At 46.0% G+C, this 26100-nt stretch overlaps 1 protein-coding gene across 2 annotated transcripts in view; it reads right to left on the reverse strand.

The window, feature by feature from the left end:
• The window catches only part of SMOX (spermine oxidase), a 45723-nt gene that overhangs the window by 15785 nt on the left and 3838 nt on the right, over positions 1 to 26100 (reverse strand). For both annotated transcript variants that reach the window (XM_053402058.1, XM_053402059.1), the window contains exon 2: positions 2672 to 2906. In XM_053402058.1, coding sequence (XP_053258033.1) covers positions 2672 to 2879 — 208 coding nt within the window. In that variant the 5' untranslated portion in view covers positions 2880 to 2906. The remainder of the gene's footprint in view (positions 1 to 2671; positions 2907 to 26100) is intronic.

Raw genomic sequence — 26100 nt, forward strand, 5'->3', positions numbered from 1 at the left:
GCTGACCTTTAAAGCCCTAAATGGCCTCGGCACAGGATACCTGAAGGAGTGTCTCCACCCCCATCCTTCTGCCCGGACACTGAGGTCCAGCGCCGAGGGCCTTCTGGTGGTTCCTTCCCTGTGAGAAGCAAAGTTACAGGGAACCGGGCAGAGGGCCTTTTTGGTAGTGGCGCCCACCCTGTGGAACGCCCTCCCATCAGATCTCAAGGAAATAAACAACTATCTGACTTTTAGAAGACATCTGAAGGCAGCCCTGTTTAGGGAAGTTTTTAATGTCTGATGTTTTATGGCTTTATTATTTTTGTTATCACTAATTCTACTAATTCTATTGGGAGCTGCCAAGAGTGGCTGGAAAAACTCAGCCAGATGGGCAGGGTATAAATTATTATATTTTTATTTTATTATTATTATTATTATTATTATTATTATTATTATTATTATTATTCTATTACTTTAACTGTTCCTTGGTACAGCAAAGTTTCACCCATCCTCACGACTCCTCTCTATCCTTCCTTCAGACAAGCAAGACAAGCATTATTAAGTGTTCAAGGACACATTTCAGCTGGGCAATGACAATCAAGGAGGATGCAGAATATAGCTGGCATCTTGGATGCAGAGGAATGGTGGGAGGCAGTAGCTGGGGAACCCCCAAGGCACAAAGGCTCTGAGCCTGGGGATTGGTGGTGGGACAACAATGAGTGGTTGGAGGGGGAAAGCGGAGAAGACTGGGAAGAGGAGAAGCCAGAAGCCAAAGAGCTAACAGGGCTTAGTGAGCAAGAAGAGTCTGTGGCAGAGAAAAGCCCAGAATCAGAAGCTGAAGCAGGAGAACAGGGAGGCCAAGGATGGGTCAGGCTTTTAATTTCCCCTTCCTGCTGCAACAAGCTCCCCTCCCTGCTGGCCTCTGAGAACCAGGAGAGGCATGAAGAGGGAAGAGCAAACACAGGCACACAGACGCAGTCTCAGATTGCATTGGGGGAGGGACCCTGGAGAGGAAGAGACATAGCCGGCTGTGGGGAGGCCGGGACCTATAGTCTCGGCAATGGCTTCACGGGGCACCACCTGCTCATTAGGCCTGGCACCCCTATGCAGATCCTGTTTGCTAATAGTTCACTCCAGTTTTCTCGGTGTGATTTACCGCAAGTTTGCTCCAGTCAGCTGGTGAGGATTAGGAATGTGGGGCACGGCTGAGGAAGTGAAGGGAGCGTCCCAAAGGCCAAGTGGAGGGGTACATTTGGCCCCTGTGTTCCCCGCCCTGCACTGACTGGCAGTGCTGCTCCAAGGTTTCATAGGGAAATCTTTTTCATCCCTACTTGGAGCTTCCAGGGACGGAACCTGGGACCTTTGGCACTCAGGTGCTCGACCACTGAGCCCTAAGGATGATAGATAGGTCTCTGTTAGCCCTTCCAGATAGCCAGCCAAAATAAAAAGAGGCTGGCAGGTATATTATGGAACAAGCACAAAATATTATCCTCAGCCTGTAGATCAATCCCTACACATGGACGGAGATGGAGGGGAGTGTGAACAGCCCATAATATGAAAGAGAGCAACGCTCCACACATCTGATGATGTGGGTTTCAGCCCGGGAAAGGTTCTGCCGCCACAGATCAGATAAGCCTTTAAGCAGTCACAAGGTTCCTTTGTTTTTGCTGTAACAGACTCAACACCGCTCCCCTCTGGAATGCGTGCAATTTATAAGGACACAAATGCGGAAGGAGTGGGGGGGCGTTTACGCTGCGCGTCGCCATTCTGGCCAATGGTACGGCTTTAGATTTGCATGCCAAGCCGGCTGCAGCAAGTGCAGCTCAAAAACCCACATGTGAAAACAAAGAGCATTTGAGATAACAACTACAATGATCCTTGTGCACCGAGACGGGCGAAGGAACTTTTTTTTTTTTTGAAGCAAAATGAAATGGAAAAGGCACGAGGCCATGGTAGATCCTGGGATACTTTGCAGAGCCCAGTGAACTGGGCATAAAGGACCTCACCCTCTAATAAAACACTCTGAGTAATATTTATCTGTTTTGCTAGGGAAAGAGAGGGAGAATCTTCCTACATTGTTCGGATTGGACAAGTTCACGGAGGACACACCGATCAGCTGTAACAAGCAGGACATTACACAAAATGTAGGGGGTTTCACTCTAGCCAGCCAGCCAGCCAGCACCTCCTCCGGGACACTCCATTACGTTCCTGCCACCCCTATCCCCACAGCATTCTACAGCCCCTGAACTCATTCGGTCCTCCTCTTTGGGTTATTTCTGAACCTCCACCCCATCAATATTGTCTTCTCCTAAAGCTGTTTTTGTACTTCTGCCTACTTTGGGGTTTCCCCACAAGCCTTGCCTGCCAATTCCTCCCTCTCATACATGGATAGTGCCGTTTCTGGCTACATAAGGAACAGCACAAACTTCTGACGATCATAAATAGGGAGAATGACAATAGCTCAATGCCCCCAGGTCCAGAGGCAGTAAACCTAAGTGCAAGGGGCACACACCATGGAGGGGGGCTCTTGGCTGTCATGCTCAGCTGCCCGTGAGATTCCCAGAGACTGACCACCATGAGAAACAGGTCACAAGGGCTAAACGGACCTTAACGTTGAGTCCTGTTCTTATAGTGATTATGCAAAGGCCGGTCAAGAACCGGAAGCCACGTTGCAAGGAAATGATTCCCTTACCGAGCTTCACGCTTTGTATCCTGCCTCCGATTCGGTCAGACGCTTCGAGGACAGTCACATCCGTGAAACCATTCTCCAGGAGGGTTTTTGTCGCAGAGAGGCCCGCGAGCCCAGCACCGATAACTACTATTCGCGGCTGTCGCTTTCTCCGTAGGCCACTACTAAGAGGATCATCAGTGCTGTCTGCAGATATTTCACTACTTTGCATGCCGTCCAAGCTCTCTTTCTAAGGAACCTGCCAAGAAAGGGGACACAAAGTAGTTTCGGAGCATTAGACTGGCAATTTTCTTTTCCTATCTCCCTCTTCTCCCTTCCCTTCAGGTCGCTTTTCAATCTCCCTGTTCCAGCGCAGCAATAAATTCTGGAGAAACACTGGCGTCCCAGGACTCGAGGATCCCGAAACAAGAGCCAAACCTTCTCAATGAGAGATACTGAAAGGAAAGCAAGACCGGCCTGGAATATAAATGCCTCTGACTCTGCGGGAATGAAAGGCTTGGTGAATACAAAAGCATCCACCCGGTCATCAAAGATGATATTTTCAGAAAATTCACATGCATTTTTGCCCTTGCATGTCTTTTTATAGACATATAGACCCTCCCGAGGTGCCAATCTTGCGGTAGAGGAAAACCCAGACGCCACACACACACATTCTGTGAAAAACCTGCAGAGCAAAGGAATGATTCAGTTTTCCTTCTGCCTCTCTGGCAACCACAAAACATAAGCTTCGGTGCATAAAGATAAGGGGCATGGCAGCTGACCTGGTTGGAAAAGAGCAAGGAAGCTAAATATGAAAACACACAGCCTCTTCACACGAGAAATTGTAGCTGAGCATCTATCACTGCTCAGGGTTTCAAGCTGGCAGCAAATGCAGACAACTTATCAGCACCCAGCCCAGCACCCACTAGACACCCTGCTGTGATGATGCCAGCTTGAAATCCCCCCTCCCCCCCCAAAAAAAAACAACCTCAGAGGGAAAGTTGGCAGGCCATAAATACAGAGAAGATGCCCATACCCCACCCACCCCACTCTCTGATCCAGACAGGGAAGAGTCCGTTGGTTAGACACAACCCTTTCCTCGATCGCTGTGCAAATCCACAGGAAAGACAATTGAGGACGCAGTGCCAAAAAAAGGTCTGAACTTCTAAAACAAGTTAAGTGGCATGTAAGCTAAGTTGATGATAGGGCCTTGGAGCCAGGAGCATTTCAAGTTCAAATTACACAGTGTGCCACGCTTATGAGTGCATAAAGAGCCACACAGTAGCAGAGAATTCTGAGCTGAAACCTGGAATAGCATGCCCATCTAAAATCCCACCCAGTTGTTGGTTATCCGAGGTGCTGCAAGATACGAGGTCCTCCCTGCCTGATGAGTCCTGAGATGAAGGGAAATTGTTGTGGCTTTCTGGTCTTGGGCTATTGGTAGCCCAACTAGTTCTTGCAGATCCATGTAGTATTATTGCACACGCAGCGGCAAAGACTGCAACTCCGAATGGAGAAAACGCGTAAAAGGGCACAGCATTTTGCCTCCCAAGATTGCAGCAACTCAAGGGGCCAAGCTGTGAGAATGTCTGCGGTCATCTTCTGTGGGGGAAGAGGAAGTTGTCGGTTTTGCTGGGACAAAGATATCACAGGAGGAGTTGTGTCAGGGTAGGCAATATGAAAAGATCCCAGAGACACGTCAGCTGAATAGAGGCTGCAGGGCTGGACACTGGGAGTGGGACTAGAAGACCCTCGGACTCTACAATTCTAGGATTCTAAGCAACGTCTTACAGACATCCCATGTGGATGTTGAAAGTTGCTCAAGACAGGGAGCTTGTGGAAGACAGAAAAGTAGAGCAAAAGAGTCTGCCTCCCAGGTGTGAGGTGCAAAGGCAAAAGCAGAGAGGTGTTAAGAAAATGTTTTCTTTCCCCTTCCTCTCTGCCCTCTGCTGTTTTTTCATTGGCCCCCACCTGTTTGTACAAATTTTTCAAAAGCTACGCAAATATGAAAAAGGAAACCAGACCACGGCTGGCAAACACATCACGCTTCTGAAATGCCATTTGTGCAATTTCCTGTATCAACCAAATGCGACAGATTTGGGTTGTTTTTAAAGGCGGTGTTTTCACAGCCTGCTTCATCTCACCCATCTTTAGCCAACAAAGCTGGAAAGTAATGGAATGAGGCGATCAATACAAGCATTGCGCTGAGAACATCAAGGGCCAATTCAATCAGTGAGACAAGCTCTGCTTGCCCAAGACATCCGTGAGTGCCACAATGAGATGCTGACATCAAAAGAACCCTAAAAAGAAGTTGTTGCATAAGTACCATCAGAAGCCAAAGGAAGAATTTGAAAGCTTGGACCAGCGAGCTCTTCCAATATCAGCACCACGCTGCAGAAAGAACTATGGGGCTTGGCTTCAAAACAAACTGAAGGCTTATCAGGTTGTATTAAAATGTAATATTGCTGTTTAAAGCGATAGCTGAGGACTCACATTTTGAGAGAAATTTAAAATGCTTTCAGGGTGCCCAGCACGTACAAGGTACACCCACACTGGGTATTTTCCACACAACTAGTTCTGCGGGTTAGTGTGAAACTGTAGAAAGGGGCTTTCAATAAATAATGGGTCTATAATGAACTAGGGCTTGCTGATCAGAAGGTCGGCAATTCAAATCCCCGCAAAAGGGTGAGCTCCCGTTGTTCGGCCCCAGCTCCTGCCAACCTAGCAGTTCGAAAGCACGCAGTGCAAGTGGATGAATAGGTACCGCTCTGGCTGGAATGTAAATGGTGTTTCCGTGCACTGCTCTGGTTCACCAGAAGCAGCTTTGTCATGCTGGCCACAAGCTGTACGCCGGCTCCCTCGGCCAATAAAGCAAGATGAGCGCCACAACCCCAGAGTCGTCCGCAACTGGACCTAATGGTCAGGGGTCCCTTTACCTTTACCTTAATGAACTTGCAAATCAGCCACTCGTCTGGTTACCTGCAGCAAGTAGGAATCACCTCCAGGAAACCAAGTAGGGAACTTTCAGCAAACTGGAAGAAAGTTGGTTCTTTTTCTCCCCTCTCACCACCTAGGCATTCCATGTGCCACAAATGACAAATATAATTAGGGAGGGGGCCTGGCAAGTTTTGTAACCATTTCCCAACTTGCTAAAAGTTCCAGTGTGGCCTGGAGAAATTCTATTCCACTATGATTAGATTAGCCGGTACTCAGAGACAATGCTATCAGCTCCATTACGAACAGATAGGCAGGAGTCCAGCCCAAAGTGAGTTCAAAGTCGCATCCGACTCTCAATCCTATCTGATGATTCCTATAAGGCCACCTGGAAACTTGAGAAGATCACCAGGAAAGGAAAAAGCAGAAGAAGTTGCCCAACTAGCCCCCAAGCATTTCCTGACAATCAACCCAAGGGTTTGGCTGGGGAGAGGAGGTGTTTTCGAAGAAGGGGGTGCGGAGAAAGGCCAAGGAATGAAAATGCCTCCTTAAAAAGTCCAGTGTATACATAACTGAGCAAAACAGTCTGATTCCGTATAAGGAAGCTTCCCATACAAATGTGTTCTATTTCATTTCCCAAAGTGGAAGTCAATTCTTGGGGAGCTTGGTGCTGATTTCCAAGCTCATGCTGAAACTGCAGAATTGACATGGCTCCAGCATCAAGGCCAATTCAGGGTCCGTGCTTCTATTTTTTTCCACGGGCTTTTTAAGATAACAGTGGCCCGTTGCCTGCTCCAAATCTTGCAGTTGGGAAGGGCTACAAAAGTGAAGAATGGCATTTTTGACCTGTAAAAGGGCGGGGGGGGTTGCCCTTCCAGCCAGCTCACACCACTTCTGTTCAGGTTTCATCCGCCCAAATGCAGAACACAAACATACAGAGCGAGTTCTACAAACATGACACACGCACATCCTGCTTAGGCAAGCTAGCCCAGGAGCCGCGCGGTCCACCCTGCCTGGCATTCTCTTTGGGGGAAAAAAGCTATTAGGAGTGATGAAATCTTGGCGCTTTACGCAGCCAGTTTGCAGAAGGCAAACAGTTCTGGATCTGGCCAGCGCCTGGGTAGATGACTGCCGTGGGAACCCCATATAACAGCCTGGAGTTCTGTGATGAAAGAAAGGCAGGATGGGAATGTACTAAGCCATTATCAACTCACTGGACCTAAATCGCAGGTTGTCTCTTTAGGCAAACAGCACACTGCCTGGAAGAGAACGCCGTGTGCTCTCACCAGTGGGCAAGAGAAACGCAGAGAGACATGCAGGATCCTGTCTTGCCTCTCCCTCCTTCTGAAGGCAGCCCTCCAACCTCCAGGAACGACAAATAAAACATTTTGTGCAATGTCCCGGGTTATTCGGCATTCCACAAAGGAAGCCTGGGTGAATCCCAGACACCTGCTGTTCTGAACTGCTGCAGGCTGCGACTCTTGTCGCACTGAACGTGTCAGCCAGAATTGTTCTATGTAGGGTTTTATTAGTTTTCAAAACTTTACTGCAAAGTTAAAATAATAGTAAGAGAAATATGAAATGAAATAAAGGGAAGGGGGGACACACAAGGTTCACGTTACCTCATAAAAACAAAGTCATTCTCAAGAGACTACACAATGAATTAGATGTTACAACAAAAACTGGCCTGCTACAGAGAGAAAACAAGTGTTGTGAATACCATATAAAGCCGTATTTCATCACTTGGATCCTTCATCCTATGGATTTTGCACCCCGAGATACCCTTAGTTTATGAGTCAATTTCTCAGAAATAAAAACAAACGCTACCATGTTGAACGAAATGAGAAAAGCCCAATGACTTGTCCCAGCCCTGTGATATGGTCAAATGAGCAGCTAGCAAAACGATGAGTGGTTTACATGCTAAGTCTGTCTTTGATGCATCCAAAACTGTCACAGTTTGGGTTCTAAAGGGCTACTGTTTCAGAAATTTCCTTTATCACCTCTTCCCAAAATTTGCACACGCGTTTGAAAGACCATGACCCTATAGTTGCATTTTTAAGGTGCAAGTTTACTCTCAAATGCTTCATAGTAGCCACCTTTGTGACAACCCTGTAATATAAGTCACTAATACGAAGGATGAGCGATACTGACCTACCCTTGGGTACCAAACGAATTCATGGCAAGGAACCTAGGGAGGCTTAGATCCTGTCTAAAATATACATACTGAGTCAGGGACGGGTGCATATTAAAATAAGAGAATCAAAAAAGCCTGAAAGTTCATCCCCTTGGACTGGGCTGCAGTATGGTGCGTCATTTTAAGGGGCGAAACTTAATTTTTGCACATTTCTTAAATGAAGGGACTTAAAAACATGTTTTTGGGTGTGAGGAATTAAAATCTGCTGTTATTTTTGTGACTGGACAACATTTAGCTTAGTAAGTTTATCTTTGATGAAAAAGCACATAAACTGCTTTCAGAAAACCAGTTTTAATTTTACCTTCAGAAAATGTCGTGTAATGATTAATTGATTGCTTGGTTGGTTGATAAACAAACACACATACATACATAACTACAAATACTTCGCAATCATTCTTAATGATTTCTATGCAATTTTACACGCATCACACTTGCCAAGCAAAACTAAACTATATTAATTTAACCGAAATATCTTTTGAACTCCCCAAGTCCTGTTACAACTTTTTAGCGCCCCACATTTGGGCAAATTTGAAAGTTGGGAAAGTCAACATTTCAGAGCACGTTGCAGAATGTGAGGAACGCTGAGGAAGTGAAGATGCTAGCAGGGTGGCCGTCGGGAACCACAAAGTGTGAAAAGGGCAAGGGAAGCTTCTGTGAACTGAAATTGTTTTGCGCTGTAGATCCGATGCTTTTGACTTTCAACGCTGGCTGTTTAAGAGGGACAAGCAGTCCATTGCGGAGGATGCAACTGCACCGACACAACCCACAGGGGCAAGTTTTCCAGATGCTTTCAGGCAGGGGCGGGGAAAACCGTTCGGCCCAAGAGCTGCATTCCCTTCTCAACAACCTTCTGCAGGACATGAGATCATGCAAGCGGCTAGCAGGGGCAGAGCAAACAATCCAGAACAAATTCAAGCTTCAAGGAAACTTGATCCTTCTCTATGTGACAATTTGTTTCAGATCCTTCTCTATGTGACAATTTGTTTTCCCCATAGTGACCTACATACTCAATTTATAGAGCTACCCCATAGCAGAATTACTCTAAGAAAGCAGGGTGGTGTAGTGGTTAAGAGTGCCGGACCAGGACCTGGGAGATCAGGGTTCAAATCCCCACTCCGTCAGGATGCTCACTGGGAGACCTTGGGCCAGTCACGGCCTCTGAAGCTACTTCGCAGGGTCGTTGTAGGGATTAACTGAGGAGGGGAGTGAGCCACGTGTTCCCTGGGGCAAAGGGTGGGATATGAATGCAATAAATAAGCTCTTCTGCTTACCTGCTTAAGAAGGATGGATGGGCCAGCCAGATGGAGATGCCAGTAGCCAGCTTGGCATCCAGGTATCTCCACGTGGTCACAATTGGACCAGTGCCAGTTGCAAAATGCGCCTGGCTCCTGGGGAATTTCTAGCACCGATAAGATCTACATGTGGAAGTCCCACCGCTGAGACGGTAAGCAACTTCATTGAGCCACCTCAAAGGCCTAAGTGGTGGAAATGGCAGGATGTGAAACTGTTTAATAAACACATTCCAACGAGGAAATGTCTTTACGAATGATTTTTTTGAGGCAGACCAGCACGATCACAGGAAAAGTGAATCGGGCATGAAATAAATAACAGCTGGGATGGAATATTATGTTACAGCTGATGTGCTGATTATTATTTTTTAATGTATTTATTGAAAATGTTTTAAAGCCACCGTTCATCAATACATGATATCAGGGATGCAATCATAAAATTCTAAAACCAAAAACACAGGCAATATAAACACAGATAAAAAAGAGCCAGTAAAAATAACAGGCTGTTTATATAAATATCAGGAGCTTTATCTGCTTATCTGTTTTCCTGCTGTTTTAATTGATGTTTGACTGTTTCCCAGCCTGGAACATTCAGACACAGGATGTTGAAATTCAGACTGTAAGCTTGTCAGGGCAGGGCTCTATTTGTCTTGCTGCGGTAAAGCACCCTGTACTGTCTTGACTCCCACCCAATACAGAATAATAAGCTCATCCGCCAGGGATGGCGTCAGCTTCTAGGAAGCCTTTGGGCATCTCTGCCCGAGAGGGCCCCATAAGCAGACCAGATGTGGCAGAGCCTAGAGGCACATGCAAACTCAGAGAGTGCCCCCAGTGTTCTTGCCAAGAAAACAAAGAGGATTTGGAGATGCACCTCACATGTGGGGCTTAGCCAGACGGGGCCTAGAGTCAAGCGAGAATCAAGAACGCAAGAATCATGAGTGCTCTTGGGGAGTGGCCCTTAACTGCTGGGGGAGGTCCTGACAGATGCCCAACTCTGCCAGCCTCTGGCACCGGACGCCACACAGGCAGCTTCTCCCACCAGCACTCACTACTTGTAAGGAGCAAGGGAGAGAGGAAATGAATAAATTCTGGGCTGAAGAACTATTAATATAAATGCTGATCAAAGCCTTGCAGATTCCCACCACTGCTCTCCAACTCGTTTCACTGGTGCCGTGCCCCTGGGGCAAAACGAACTTGTTCCTAGCTGGCCAAATCACCACAAGGCCACTTTCAATTCCAGCGCACGCATACACAAAACCCCAGTGAAGTTGTTGACAAGCAGAAGTTTATTTAACAAGCCACCAAGCGCGTTGGCATATGGTCTGAACGCTTCCGACTACGAGGGTGGAATTGATTGCTACCATATGGGCAGAGCATATTACCTGCCAAGGGGCACTTCCAAAAACACTACTCAGACCAGGCAGAAGCCTCCAAACACTCAAATTAAGGCATGTTCTGCCAGGTAAAGAGGCATGAATCATGTCTTTGGAGAACTCAAATAACCCCCCACCTCCCGTCGCTGGGCATGCTCTACAAGGGCCCTCAGATCTCAGAAAACGACAATACGTAAGTGGCCCAAGTTAGAGGAACCTCTGGCAAAGCAGCACATATGAGGGCCAACAACTGGGTTCAGGGCCTGGTCACTTAGCAGCAAAAGTGGAGCTCATTATCCAGTCCAGCTGGGGATTAGGAAGACGCGAGAAAGAGGTAGGAGCTGCAGTCGAAATCCAAAAGAAAAAGGGGGCCATAGTAAGAAAAGGAAACAGAACTGGAGAGATCAGCCCAGGCAAAAACAGAGGAGCAGGCACAGCTGGTCTCCACTGTCTGTCCTGCTCAGAGTAGACCCACTGAAAATAATGGGCACAGTGCACTTTGGTCCATTGATTTAAATGGGACTACTCCAAGAATAGCTTAGTTGGATACAGCTCTCTATGTGCAATCTCTTCAGCAAGAGGGGAAGGATCCTGCAGCACTGGGTCTCCTGCACTGCCAGGGAGCCAAACTAGGGGGCGCTCTCTTTGAGTTCCTTTATCCAACTCTATGGTAACATGGGTGAAACACGTAATATTTGGAAGTCTACGGAAATGTTTAAAAAGTGCCGGGCTGGGTTCAGCTAAGTTGCTGAGCTAATGGAAGAGTATAAATAAGTCTGGCTAGTGCAATAGGGCTTTCTCCCTGTTCTTTGTCCCCTGCGACCCCTGCATCCTCCCCAAATCTGCTTAGGTGGGGAGATGCCCTGGAAGAGGGCACAGTGGGGAGGAGAGGGGAGATGACTCAGTCGGATAAGCAGAAATACTCACACTGATAGAACAACCGCTTTAGCGCAACACTGACTTCCACCCATCAATTCCATGGATCAGCAACTGGTGAGTCGGGACCTAATGAAAGGTTGATGCCATCACCGTTCTCCTTTGTTTAAGTCATTTCAAAGAGAAGGATAAAGACAGGAGTGAGCAGAAGAGGGGGTGAAATGCACAGAGGGAGAAGGAGGCCAAAATGAGAGGATGACTTATTCTGCAGGAGGGGTAGTCCTCCACAGTTGTTTTGGACTTCAACTCCTAGCATCCCAGATGATTGGCCATGTTGAGTGGGACTGATGGGAGCTTTCAAAGGACATTGCATTGGCTACCCATGTTCTCCAGACCGGGTCGTCTGAGGTCTGAAAACACCCACTAGTCTATAATGCATTATTAGAAGAAGTCGTGTTTCAAAGGAAGGAACACTGGAGCAAATTGGCTCTCAATGAATGTGGTGGCCATTTCTTTGGCGTCTTACTGGCCAACCATTCTGACCTGCCTTGTTTTGAGCAGCAAACCGTAGAAACGCTGACCTAAAAGAGAATGGGTGACTTTCCCCGGGGTCAACTTCCTTATTATTTCTTAAAAGGGAAGGGAAATTTGCACATGAACGAAGTCTTTCCAGTTGGACATTTTGCTCTCTCTTTTTTAAAGACTCGGAAGGAAGCAAAGTCTGCCAGTCTATAAAAGGACTTTTCGGCGTCCTTCACAACCTTCTCTGGGAAAATGAAAGGTTACCCGCAAAGGGACCGCAGGGCTGTGACAGGACACTCTTTCCTTTGCCAGCGTCACCCCAGGGAAAAAGGAGAGGGAGTCAAAGACCAGCCTTTTCCACAGGCTGGTTTTGGGGTGGGCTGGCAGCAATTCTCAAGTGAAGCCTTTTTTAAAAAAACGGCAGCATCCAAAACTGCTTAGCTCAGCAATGCTGAATTGTGCTGCTTGTTTGCGCAGTCATTTAAATTTTAAAACGTTGCTGCTCAACATTGTGACTCAGCTGAAAATAAAAGGCAGGGACAAATGTGAAATCAGCTGGGTGTGAGGAAGAAGCGAGGCGGGTGGAGTTCACAAGATGCTCAGGGTCTGGAAACCAGCGAGAGGAAACGGCAGGTGCCAATACACACACAGCTGTCGCACGGAACACTTTCTTCAGAACTGCTGGAGATCACGTTTTCCCAGCGCTCTAATCACAATATTTACCGGGAATGTGCCATTCCTTTTCCCAGGCCAGTCAGCGCATCCATCGCTATTCAGGAGAGCGTGCAGAGCCCAAAGTCTCCCAGGCACGTATTCCAAGAGTGCTAAGAACGTTCGAAGAGTCCTGCTGGGTTGCAGCAAAGTTCCATCAAATCCAGATTTGTATTTGCAACCGAAGCTGGGCAGATGCCACCTAGAAGCTCTGCCCTGTTACTGACTCCCAACATTGTCAACCATTTAAGAAGGAAGTTGACAAGCTGGAACGTGTGCAGAGGAGGGCAACCAAGATGGTCAAGGGGCTGGAAACCAAGCCTTATGAGGAATGGTTGAAGGAGTTGGGTATGTTTAGCCTGGAAAAGATGAGACTGAGAGGAGATATGAGAGCCATCTTCAAATATCTCAAGGGCTGTCATATAGAAGAGGGAACAAAGCTTGTTTTCTCCTGCTCTGGAGGGTAGGACCCAAACCAATGGCTTCAAGTGACAAGAAAGGAGATTCTGACTCAACATCAGGAAGAACTTTCTGACAGTAAGAGCTGCTCAACAGTGGAACAGACTCCCTCAGAAGGTTGTGCACTTGGAGGTTTTTAAGCAAAGGTTGGGCAGCCATCTATCATTGATGATCTAGTTGAGATTCCCGCATTCTATGATTCTATGTAGCGCTTTGGGCAGTGGTTCTCAACAGGTGTGGCGCCCCACACTGGTGTGGCAAGAGAGGATGGCAAGTGCGGGGGTGGGGGGAGATTCAAGGACAATCTACAGAACATTTAAACATTTCAGTATAGTATAGCACAGTATAAAAAATATAATTGCAGACTAGGGAAAGGTGTTTTTTTCAAAATGAGAGCAAGAGCATCAAATGATACTGAGGACAGTCCTAGTTGTGTTTACCAGTGTATTTCTTATCAATTAAGAAATCTGTGTGGCACAGGCAATTTTTTATTCTGAAAGTGCAGCCCAGAGAAAAACGTTTGAGAACCACTGACTTAGCAGTATACCGCTTCTTGAGCACTGAACTTACATGAGTGACAACTGTTAATCGACTTATCCTCCATGATTTATCCCAACCCTTTTCCCAAAGCCATCTAAGCTGGCGGCCGATCCTGACACCTTGCAGCAGACAATCCCAGAAGTTAAGTACAGATAAGTTCTTCCTTGGGAGCTTACGATAAGCAATCGTTCACCATTTTATGATCACTTTAAGTTTTGTTGCCAGGTATTTTTTTTTTTAAGTGCATTTTTCTTTTTTGATTATTTTAGAAGCAGAGATCTCTCCCAGTGTATTGCTCCAGCGGGCAACGCCGCCCCAACTCAGCACAGGCAAACGCCTGACTGTTTCATGTGACTTTTTCCTTCCCTTTTAATTTTATTTTTCAAGCTGTTTGCATCCCTGCTCAGGTGCTGGAGAACTCTTACCCTGATTTTTCCTTTTTTAAAGAGCTGGTGTGCAGAAATATACGAGTAGAGTTCTCTACTGCCGAGCCACAACACACAGCCGTCCATCATTTGGCAATGGACTGTGGATACTGCTCTTCGAGCACTGGATCACACCCAGGTTCACATGTAGCACAGAGGAAAAGATCCAGGAATTTTATATCACCTGTTGCAAGGCAAATTTAAAGACAGACGCCACCAAACACCATGCAGATGAACAGGCTTCTCAGCTGCTGCGTGGCAGCCTTGAAAGATCAAGACGAAACAAGTGCAGCCTCAAACGAAATTAAACCATTACACCAATCCAATCTTCAAAGCCACCTTTGAACTGAGATCCAGATGCTTTCCGTGCTATGAAGGGAGGGGATTTGCAGGAGGGGAGAAGAGTAAGCCTCATGTGGACTCAGATACTCAGCTGTGCCGCTGGGATGTTTTGCAGGTGGCCAAATTGAGCAGCAGGGATTGTAAAAGAGTTAAGAGCAGCACTGCATTGTGGTTTGGATGTGGGTGGGAAGCAGATCAGTGGTGGAGCACATGCGGCGTATGTGCAGAAGGTCCCAGTTTCAATCCCTGGCCTCTCCAGTTCAAGAGGACCACAGTACCAGACCTCTGGAGACCCTGGAAAGCCACTCCAGACACAGCTCAGCAAACTTGGCAGACCCGTTCCCCTCCAGATTTTCTGCACTACAACTCCCAGCAAGCCTCGGCGAGCAACACTGCTGGCTGGGACTATTGGGAGTTGTGGTCCAACGCACCAGGATGGGGAAGGCTAGGTAGACAATACTGGGCCAGATGGACCAGCAATCAGGCCTCATCTGAACATTTAAAGCAGCATCATGCCACATTAAACAGTCATGGGTTCCCCCAAAGAATCCTGGGAACTGGAATCTGTTGAGGGTTATTAGGAGACCCCTGTTCTGCTCAGAGAGCTACAATTCCCAGAGCAGTTTAACTATCAACCCCCCTTCCAAGGGAACTCATGCTCACGTAGTGTGCATGAGATGGGCTGCAACAGGAACTATGGGTAGCACAAACATTAATGGAGTGTTCGGCAAGCAACTGATTCAGTTTCCTCCCTCTTGGGTACTACAGAAGCAGGACAGCTAGCACTGCCCCAAACCAATTCTCAAGTAATAAAAGCCTAGATCGAAAGGTAAAGGTTACCTTTCAATTACCATGACATAACGGGTCATTGTGGATTTTGCCTTGGAGCAATGCTTCATCACAGCATTAAGAGATGAATGTTAAGGGCCAGGACAAGAGGTCTCCATTTCTCAATACAAAGACCTTTGTAGAATATTCTGAATAAGGCTCACCTTTCCCCAACTCCAAGCTGGAGACAATAGAACCTAGTAGGTATGTGCAAAGAAACTGCAGTTTAGAGACTTGAGGCAAGTAGAGAGGGGTGGGGAAAAGATAGCTTTGAGTTCTGGAAAGGACTTTTGCAGGGAGTGCCTCAGTAGGGATTCTGAAATGCAGCAGTGAATCTGCTGTAGAGAGTGCTTAAAACTACCTCGTCCACCTATGCTCAACTTGTATTTTTGTTGTCAAAAACGCAACTATTACGGAAGCACCTTAGAGCTCCAGTCGGGATAGCTCAGTCAGCAGAGCATAATCTCAGGGTCATGGATTTGAGCCTCACCTTGGGCAAAAGATTCCTGCATCGCAGGGGTTTGGACTAGATGGTCCTCAGACCCAAATCTGCAAGTCTACGATTCCGTTATCTCTCCCCCCGGAAAAAACTAAACTAGCTTAAGCACTGTGCCCCTAAAATGTCACACTCTCTGGGGAAGAGTAGTGTGTGTAACAGTGCCTTGGCATTATTATTATTATTATTATTATTATTATTATTATTATTATTCATTACTTTTTTGCTCAGAGCAACTTACCAAAAAAAAAAAAGTATGCACACATACCAAAATTTCCTACAATCACAGGTAACCCTTAGACGTGTTATTACAACGCAACTCTTAAGCTCCCAGACTCACTGGTCACAATCCCTGAACCAAGCCAGGTTCTCTTAACGTTTCTGAGTAGGTCTCTAAAATACAAAGTGCTGTGGTTTTGTGTGTGTGTGTGAATCACTGCAGAGAAAACCCTAAAAAAGCACTTACACATGCGTTTGAAGCTTTCGACGAACTCCTCCAGGCTGCAGCAATCAGGTTGGAACCAGATTTAACCATGCTTACAGCAGACCCACCGAGATCAAGGGGATTTAAGTCAGGGATGACTATGCTCAGTCCCACGGATTTCAACAGGCCAACTCATATGACTAAACCTGGGTATAACCCATTGTTTCCAAAGTCTCGGGCTTTTTCTACAAGTATAGCTGAGTGTGAGAAAACGAAGGCGCTTCGAAGAGAACGTATAGCAGAAAGTGACAAGGGCCCATCCATTAATTGCAACGCTACAAGAAATTCCAAAGTTGCTATATGCGGAAGGGCAGGGCTGCCATGCCCCAACCTGCAACTTTCCCCCACATCCCAAGTTCTGCAGGGATATGTAGCTCAGAGGTTTCACTCTGACTCTCCTTCCAAGTCACCTTCTCGATGTACACCCTAAATAAAAGCACGCATAGGGGAAGTTGGACCAAGAAGCAGCCCACAGGTATCCATCTACTTAACAGGCATAGCCCTACCTTACCTTACAAAGATGTTCTGAAGAGAAGCGAGAGAAACAGCATCACCCTGCACATTGCACTTCTAATGGGAAACGTTTTGGCAAACTTCGCTGCGCTGCCGAAAGCCAAGCAGTTGCTGTTTTCCCTTCCCCGGAAAAATGCTCTCTTGCTTTGAAGACAACCTGGCTTGTCTTCCGACGCAGCCGCTTCTTATGCCCTCAGAAACAGCTCCTCATTGTAAATACACCGGAGTGGATGTTACCTGATTATGCAATCATATCTGATCAAAACCCTGCTAAATTCTTGGCTTGCAACCACATTACTTGGCAATACATCCCATGTGTTAATTAGGTTATTTCCTTTTGGCATTTTTGAACTTGCATTTTAATACCAACTGTTGTATGCCAAACAGGGCTCTGTTTTGTTCCTCTGCCTTTTATTTTCCCCTCTTAAGAGTAACCAAAAAGCTTCTCAACTTCTCCTTTTGTTCACGCTCAATGTTCTTAGAAAGGAGTTATGAAGCGCTACAAAAAGCAATGATTTCTAGATTCTTGTGCAATCAGATCTTTACAAGCCTTAGAATGCACCACTGATTTTTTTTGAAAAGCATTCAGCAAACAAATGTTTACTTGCCAATAGTGACAACCAAATTTACAGCCTACTATTCACCTGTATTTCCATGTTCCCCAGTTGGCTTCTCTTAGCCTCCTAACGGGCTATTTAAATGGAGGGGAGCCACTCTGTCCCTCCTGACCTTCGCATTTTGATGCTGGTTGCAAAGAAAGGGACTTTCCTTCCGAAAAGAGCATTCCAGGCCTCTTAACTCACCTGCCTGGATTTCCTATTTGCTTATGGCTGTCAGGCAGTTAGTTCAATCCATGACTAGTTTTAAAACTATCTGACCTCATAGCCGCAGGCACAGAACATAAACTAGTATACAACCAGCATTCCTAACTCCTTCTGAAGCTGGACAAATTACGATCCTAAATGAGCTTTGAGAGAGTTACAATCTTGGTGGATCTGGGGGATGCTATGGACGTAGTTTATCTTGATTTTGGTAAGGCTTTTGACAAAGTCCCCCATAACAGACATGTTATTTTTTGCTCTTTCGTCATCTTGGGAATTAACCAGTTTTAATGTGGCATGGTATCCATTCTTAAGGATCCATTCTTAAGAATGTATCCATTCTTAAGGAAATTAGCCCTGAGTGCTCACTGGAAGGACAGATCATGAAGCTGAGGCTCCAATACTTTGGCCACCTCATGAGAAGAGAAGACTCCCTGGAAAAGACCCTGATGTTGGGAAAGATGGAGGGCACAAGGAGAAGGGGATGACAGAGGACGAGATGGTTGGACAGTGTTCTCGAAGCTACCAGCATGAGTCTGACCAAACTGCGGGAGGCAGTGGAAGACAGGAGGGCCTGGCGTGCTCTGGTCCATGGGGTCACCAAGAGTCGGACACGACTAAACGACTAAACAACAACAATGTGGCATGAGCTTCAAAGGCAACATCTATCTCCACCCGAATCATTTTAAGCTGCTTAAAGGGCTAAGCTCTGCCCAAGCAGGCAGAAGAAGAGAAAATGAAAGTCACTCAGGCCTTCTAAAACATCTCATAACACTCTGTGCATAGAACTCACTTGGGTTTGCCCCAGTGCTTTCTAAGGCACTTCCATTTTATGGCTTTCAGGTACAGACCGGCACATTTTCCGTCCAAAAACCCCACAGATCAGCACTCTCACCCCACCTGCCCCCCAAATATCAACATCATTCCCTATCCAGAAACTCCTGTGTGTCGTATTGAAACTTCCATTTTTGTAAGAGGAGATTTTGTTTATTACATTTATCACATTCCTCTCACTGGGCCACGGATTAGCTGTTCCGGCTGACTGTAGGCGGTCTCTGGGTTCTGTTACATATTGCTACGATCACCAATGTTTCATTTTCCAACGCACTTTTCTGCTGGTAAGGGGACCCCCTAAATAAAGCCGCATCTTATAAAGACGCTTCGGAGTGGTTTCCTAGGCTCAAGGCTTCAAGAAGACCGCTTAAGCGTTCTGCTAACACCCCATTGCTGGAAATGACGGGGAATCTCAGGCCTGGGAGCTAAATGTGGCCCTCGAAGTCCACATCTGGCCCCTGGAATTCTCCCCAGACCACCTCTGCTTTACCCCCTAAGTGTTTATGCTAGACTGGCTGAAAAACAGAGGGTGGGGTTGGGGTATGTGAGTGTGTATGGGAAGCAGACTGTTTCACAAAGGTAACGTTTACATTCGTTGCTCCTCCCACTTTCCTCTGACCCCACCCGCCCCTGGCATGTGGCCCTCGGAAAGCTGTCCAGAAGGAAATACGGCCCTCAGGATGAAAAAAACTTTCCCACCTCTACTGTATGGTATCACGGCTATGCAATTGTAGGAGGCACGATACACCTCGGGTCTGTGAAAAGCCAAAACGTCTTCAAATATCCTACGAGATCGCCTGGGTTGCACAATTTTGAAAGAGCTGTTCCAGTAGCAGCAGCAAAACAAATATATATATAAGCATATCTTGCCTATAGAGTTCTGACCAACTTCCCATTGGCCTTAGGCCATAACCACAATTACTCAGTTTTTTAAAAGAATAGAGGAGGCAGGAAAGACACTGATTTTTGCCTGGTGCCTTTGGGTTCACAAGCTCTTGCCCCTAGCTTCACTGAAAACCATGAAGGGAAATGGCAGCCTGACTCACAGGGTGCTGGCGAGGGGTCAGCCAAGTTCAAAGCTGCAAGGGCTTTGCACGTTCAAAAGCCCAAAGGTCAGCCGTGATACATTTCTGTTTGCATGGACCTGGTGATTCTGGCTGCAACTGCACGCGTACCGACCACCGGGGCCAAAATGCAGATCTTCACACCTGACTCCGACTCGAAGGCTGCTTTCTCCAGAGCCACGCCAACTCCAACACCCCAAGATCAGGTGCAACAGGCTTAAGGCTCTGCTCTGTTGACCAGACAAAAGGGCATAAAACTGGGCTCCTAGCATTTGTGGCAGGATCTGGCCACCCAAGGCTGCATCTTGTCTGCCAGCTACAAGGGTCGTCATTGTGCCGTCCTATTCTCCTCTGTGAAAAGGCCTGAGCACCCTTCTTCCCAGGGACCCTTCTTCCCCGCCAGAATACTGCCCCATAATTCTCGGTATTTCATTTTTATCTGCTGAAATGAGGATCGTCCTCCTTGAATAGCCTAATTACCTGCACGCTGGCAGCACGCTATGCGAATTAGATTAGGTAACTCAACAGGCGCATCTTCCAAGAAAGTGTTTTCACTCCCAAAATAAGGAGATGTGAGGAACAGGATAAAAACCATGTTTAATTCTTCCAGAAGTCTCACAAGCATTCGTGATCAAGGCCGACAAACATCGTGTGTGTGTGTGTGTGTGTGTGTGTGTGTGTGTGTGTGTGTGTGAAGACCAAAGCGTGTCCAAGCAGCTCCTCCTCTTTTTATGGGATGTTTTAAAAAAGCAGACCTAAATGACATGTTTCGGGCCTTTGATGCAGAATGTTAATTGGGATTGCAGCTTTCAAGCTGCAGCAGAGCACTTTCCGGGGGTTTGCCTGCAGCCTTCTGAGGCCATAAGCTTGTGGAAATGCTTGCCATCCCTGAACGGCGATTTTAAGCAAGCAGAAAATGGTGAAAGGTGTGTGGCCTGTTGTGTAAGACATCAGCCATAAGCCACACGGCTGTCGAGCCTCCTTGGAGCAAGCCCCACCCCCAAACACCTTTTTTTTGCAGTTTATCGACTTTCGTTTACTTGGGAGCGTGGGATTTGTTAGGTCAAATGGTGCAGGGTAGATTGCCCCGGCCTCCTGGCCCTGCTGCCAAACTCACTCAGCTGCTTGTCATCCGCTGGGGTTCTCCTTGAGCTCATGGAGTGGGCTCCCTCCTCCCTAGATTGCACCAAATCTAAATCCTTGGCTAGCTTCCCCCAGCTGATAAGGCTGCTAATTAGATCAGGTGGTCCTCATTTGAATAAAATACAAGGAGGGGTGGCTCAACTACTATCCAAATTTGAAAGGAATTTGAAAGAGGGCAACCACCTTAGCCCCCTGAGAATGGGGACTGTGCTGCTTTTTTTTTAATCAAGGGAGTGATGAGGATGGGGGAAGGGAAATCACATGCTTAAACTTTTTAAAAAATCACCTTTAGAATATCTAACATTTCAAGGAGACTGCTGACTAAAGCTTCTTCCCCTTTCGATGCACAGAGAGCTTATCAGCAGTTTGAAAATTGTACACTCGGGCAAGAGTTTCAACATAGCGCATAGCCGTTGATGCCCCTGCAACAGTAATGTGGTTCTTTGGTCATTTCCTGCTCTTTTATGCTTACACAGCAAAAGGCAGAGGATGCTAAGGTCCCATCTGTGGACGGAGGGGATCACAGTCATTTTGGGGCAACTAAACCCACAGCACCCCTTGGAGCCTGCTGACATAATCAAGGACCACCTCTCTCCATATGAGCCTATGTGGACCCTGCAAGGATCATTTGAGGCCCTTCTTCAGCTGGTGCCGAATTCAGTGGCCAGGTTGCTCGCCAGAGCAGGACGGTTTGAGCATCTTACACCGATCCTGGTCCGATTGCACTGGCTACCAATTAGTTTCCGGGCCCAATTTAAAGTGCTGGTTTTGACCTATAAAGCCTTAAACGGCTCAGGACCGCAATACCTCAAGGATGGCCACTTTCCATATGAACCTACCTGGACCCTGAGATCATCTTCTGAGGCCCTTCTTCATGTGCCTCCTCCTTGAGAGCTTCAGAGGGTGGCAACACGAGAACAGGGCCTTCTCTGCAGCGGCTCCCCATCTGTAGAATGCTCTCCCCAAGGAAGTTCGCCTGGTGCTTTCATTATACACCTTTAGGTGCCAGGCAAAAACGTTCCTTTTTAACCAGGCCTTTGGTTGATCTGATTTACATCCTATGCCCTTTTAAATGTGTTTGTGGGAAAGGAATTTATTGATTTGTGGTGGTGGTGTTTTTATTGTGTTTTATTGTGTTTTTATTTATGTTGTGAACCTCCCTGAGATCTACAGATCCAGGTGGGTATTCAGATTTCATAAATTATAATATCATAGGGATACGGGTGGCGCTGTGATCTAAACCACTGAGCCTAGGGCTTGCCGATCAAAAGGTCGTGGTTCGAATCCCCGCGACAGGGTGAGCTCCTGTTGCTTGGCCCCAGCTCCTGCCAACCTAGCAATTCAAAAGCACATCTAAGTGCAAGTAGATAAATAGGTACTGCTCTGGCGGGAAGGTAAACAGTGTTTCCGTGCGCTGCTCTGGTTTTGCCAGAAACGGCTTAGTTATGCTGGCCACATGAACCAGAAAAACAGTCTGTGGTCAAACGTCGGCTCTCTCAGCCAGTAAAGCGAGATGAGCACCACAACCCCAGAATCGTCTGCAACTGGACTTAACTGTCAGGGGTCCTTTACCTTTACCTTTTAATATAATATCATATAAAGACAGGACTACACCAAAGTACCAGTTCCACCCTCTTTAACTGTAAGTTTATGGAAATGGAATAACCTAGAAATGATCTCCACAGCAACCCATGATCAAGACTCCACATAGCTGGATGCCTCTAGGTGACTGTAGTAGCTAGCAGCTCTGACAGCTGCTACAGCCACTCACAGGCTGACCCTTTCCAGCAATCTCAACAGCAGCATAAACCAACCTCTGTTTGGACCCAGAATCTTCTTGCAACAGAGAGGAACTGGTTTGTACAACTTCCACAGCACCCTTATTTCTCTTTGCTGCCAGACCAGGCAATAATGCTAGAAGAAGGCGCTCAGTGGATGCTGCAGGCACTCAGAGGCTTCAGATATTCACCTTCGTGCATACCTGCACGAAGCAGCCTGTAACTCCAGGCCCTGAGTCACACTAGGCAAAAACTGCCGCAATGATATGGGGTTGGATTACGATAGCAAGTGGTGATGACTGCCCACTTACATAAATAAATGTTCCCTACATAGCGGGAGAGTGCTTTACAGCATCACCAAAACAAGATCCCTGCCCCAACAAGCTTACACTGTTGAGGTATGACTATAAAGTAAGAAGAGAACAGAAAAGAGGCTGTTGGGAGAAGCAAGCATAATAAGGTGTGTGTTTGTTGAAGTTTGCTGGGGTTGTAGAAGAGTGGATTTTAAGCAAGGGCTTTGAAGAAAGGTGGGCCCCAAAGAGACGTATTTTCTCAAAACACAAAGCCCTGTGCTCAACCCCTCCGCTTGATGACTGCCTGCCCTGCACAGAATGCCTTTGAAGCTGTGTCTTAATACAACTAGCTTTTCCAGGAGGCTAGCAAATCCTTGAAGTAAATGGAAGAGGAACCACTTTGGCTGTGGGGCACCACCAGGTATTTTTTCACCGTTCAAATACGCTTCGATTTGTAACAGCACACGTCTGATGTGGAAATTACCGATGAGATATGCACAAGCCTCTCTCTCTCCCTCTCTCAGTAACAGCTGTCACAAGGTCACCTTTCAGAGGAGGAGGAGAATTTAAATGGGTAGAAAAAGTGGTTCATGTAGAAAAGAAAGATTCAAAATTCTAAGAACCCTGGCTTAGAAGCTAAAAAGTACCTAAAGGAAATGGAATCCAGGGGGCACAGCAAATATTACAAAATTAGATTGCATCTAAGACCCTAATGTCAGAGACAGACTCTTGTCTTCTTAAGCCTGGAAAGGTGAACCTGTAAGCCTCCAGATGTTGGACAATATATGCATACCCCCAAAAAATATTGTCCATGCTTGCTGGGGCTGATGGGGGCACCGGATTCTCCAAGTTAAATGAAATAAGTTAAGGCTGCCATCCTATGCAAGCATACCTGTACGTCTCATTGAACTCGCTAAGACTTACATGCAAGTGGACATGGATAGGGTAGCATTGTAAATTTAAAAGCCAAACCCCTTAGGCCAAAATATACATGAGATAACATCAATCATTAGGTTCTCTCAATTGATCTTAAGTTACAATACATCCCACTAAATGCTCTCAAAATATGGTTGGGCATTTAACCCATCAAGAAATAATGTGGTACTGGGTATTCCAGCATCAGTTAAAGACAAGGATTTTTAAAGCATTTGTTTTATTAGAACAAAAACTAAATACTTCCGTCGTCGTGCATGCTAATCACAAAAGCAAAATAATTAACTATGGCTGTGTTGCAATGAAACCAAGTTAAAAATGTGGTGGAACTGATAAATGCAGTCACATTTATAATATAACGTGTTGTTCTGGTCCCTCCATCTCAAAAAGATTATCAGAAAGCTGGAAAAGGTGTGGAAAGAGGGCAACTAAAAATTATCAGGTAGTGGAAGCTGAAGTGTTTAGGGTATTTTTTTTTTTTTTAGAAATGACTAAGGGGGTGCAAAAATTATGCATAGCATGGAGAAAGTGAATAGAGAGAAGTTTTTCTCCCTCTCTTGTAGTACTAGTTCCGCAGATCACACAATGGTACTGCCCGCCAATAAATTCAGAACAAAGTTGAATATTTCCTAACACAGCACAATAATAAATTTACCAAATTTGTTGCCGCAAAATGTAACGAGGGCTATAACGGCTCAGATGACCTTTAAAAGGGAGGTTGGACAGATTCAGATAAATGGAGCCTCCCAGATTTTGAGGCAACATGAATACCACTTGCTGGGTGCCAACAGGGGGCAAGGACTATTGCCTTCAAGTTCTGCCGTTGGACTTCCTGGCAGCTTCTGCCTAGACACAATGGAAACACAGAGCGACGGACTAGATGGGACTTCAGTCCAATCCAAGTGGGTTGCTCTCATATTAAGATTTCCACTGCTGCTCGGTGTTTGCCTGACTTGGGGGAAAGATGCCCTCACGACTCTCCTTGCTGGCAAAATAAAAGACCATGATGAAATGTCAAGGGCAATCCGACAGCAGAACATCCATGCCTTCGTGGAATATTGGCAATATCTGACCCTGATCATTAAACAGGTGGCCAACTGACCGGTCGACTGACAGTATTTGACCTATCAATTGACTTAAATGTGCTGACCTTTTCTCGAAATGTTAATGTATAACAAGAGGAGCAGGAGAGCAGGAGTTTAGATGCTCAGTTAGATTACACTCTCTCGGAAAACCAAAGGCTTCTTATTTATTTTTTGCTTGTTAGACCACATTTTCCATTTTTAGAAGACACCAAAACACACCACCATATCCAAGTGAGAAAATTGATTTAAAACCTGGGTTCAAAAGATATTGACATCCCTAAGCATAAACATTATTTAGCAGTCATCGAGCGACTGCAGTTTTCTACCTTTAGCTAAAACATCAACTGGCAGCATGGTCCTAAGCATATTTATGCAGAAATATATTCCCCCAGAGTTCAATAAGGCTTACTCTCTAGCAAGTGTGTTTAAAATTGCAGCCAGATTGGTGCAGCTGTTTTGATTCAGACATTGTGTTTTGGATAATCCACCAATATGCTGTTTAACCAAGTACCTCCAATCAACACATGTTTAAATACTGTAATATTTTAAATATCTAACCAGCTGCAAACAAGACTGCATTCTTTCAGCTGCAACAGATCAGATGTGGTAATTCTAAATTAGCTGTGCAGTCATTGGGCCAGAAGCCCTTGTGCTCTGAGCCCAATCTGTAAAATGGAACAAGTGTTCTGATCCACCTCCAACCATTAGTAATTATTTTTTAATATCATTTACAGATTGTCACCTATCCGGCCAGGGCACTGTTTGAAAATGAAAGAAAGCTCAATACATAGCACAAAGAATGATCAGTGTCAATACAAAAACAAGATATAAAAGAAGCACGAGCTTTTTTCACAACCTACCAAATTCTATAGATCCACTGTGTCCTTAACTTAACCCCACATGTTATTATTTAACTGTGCTTCACACCAAGCAAAGCAACACTATGCAAACATGAGATTAACAGGGTGAAAAGGAGGACAGCCTTCTGACCTAAACTTTGGTCTTAGTAGCAGATGAGAAAGTAAAAGAGAAGATTAATAGGAAGCTCCCTTATACCTTAATACCTTGTTGGGAGCCTCCCAGAGTGGCTGGGGCAACACAGTCAGACGGGCGGCATATTATTATCATTATTATTATTATTATTATTATTATTATTATTATTATTATTACCCAGTCAGTACCACCCACACAGACACACAGTCTGGGTTTCAGAGATGCGAAAGATTGAACCTGCAACCTTCTGAAGCCAAAAGAGAGGCATTATCACTTCCCCAAATGAGCGCGTACACAGAATACTAAGAGGTCAACTACACATGACATGCAAGCATGTACCATATTTTTCGCTCTATAAGACGCACCAGACCACAAGACGCACATAGTTTTTGGAGGAGGAAAAAAAGAAAATATATATTCTGAATCTCAGAAGCCAGAACAGCAAGAGGGATAGTTGCGCAGTGAAAGCAGCAATACCTCTTGCTGTTCTGGCTTCTGGGATAGCTGCGCAGCCTGCATTTGC

Source organism: Podarcis raffonei, chromosome 9, assembly GCF_027172205.1.
Source record: "Podarcis raffonei isolate rPodRaf1 chromosome 9, rPodRaf1.pri, whole genome shotgun sequence".
NCBI lineage: Eukaryota > Metazoa > Chordata > Lepidosauria > Squamata > Lacertidae > Podarcis > Podarcis raffonei.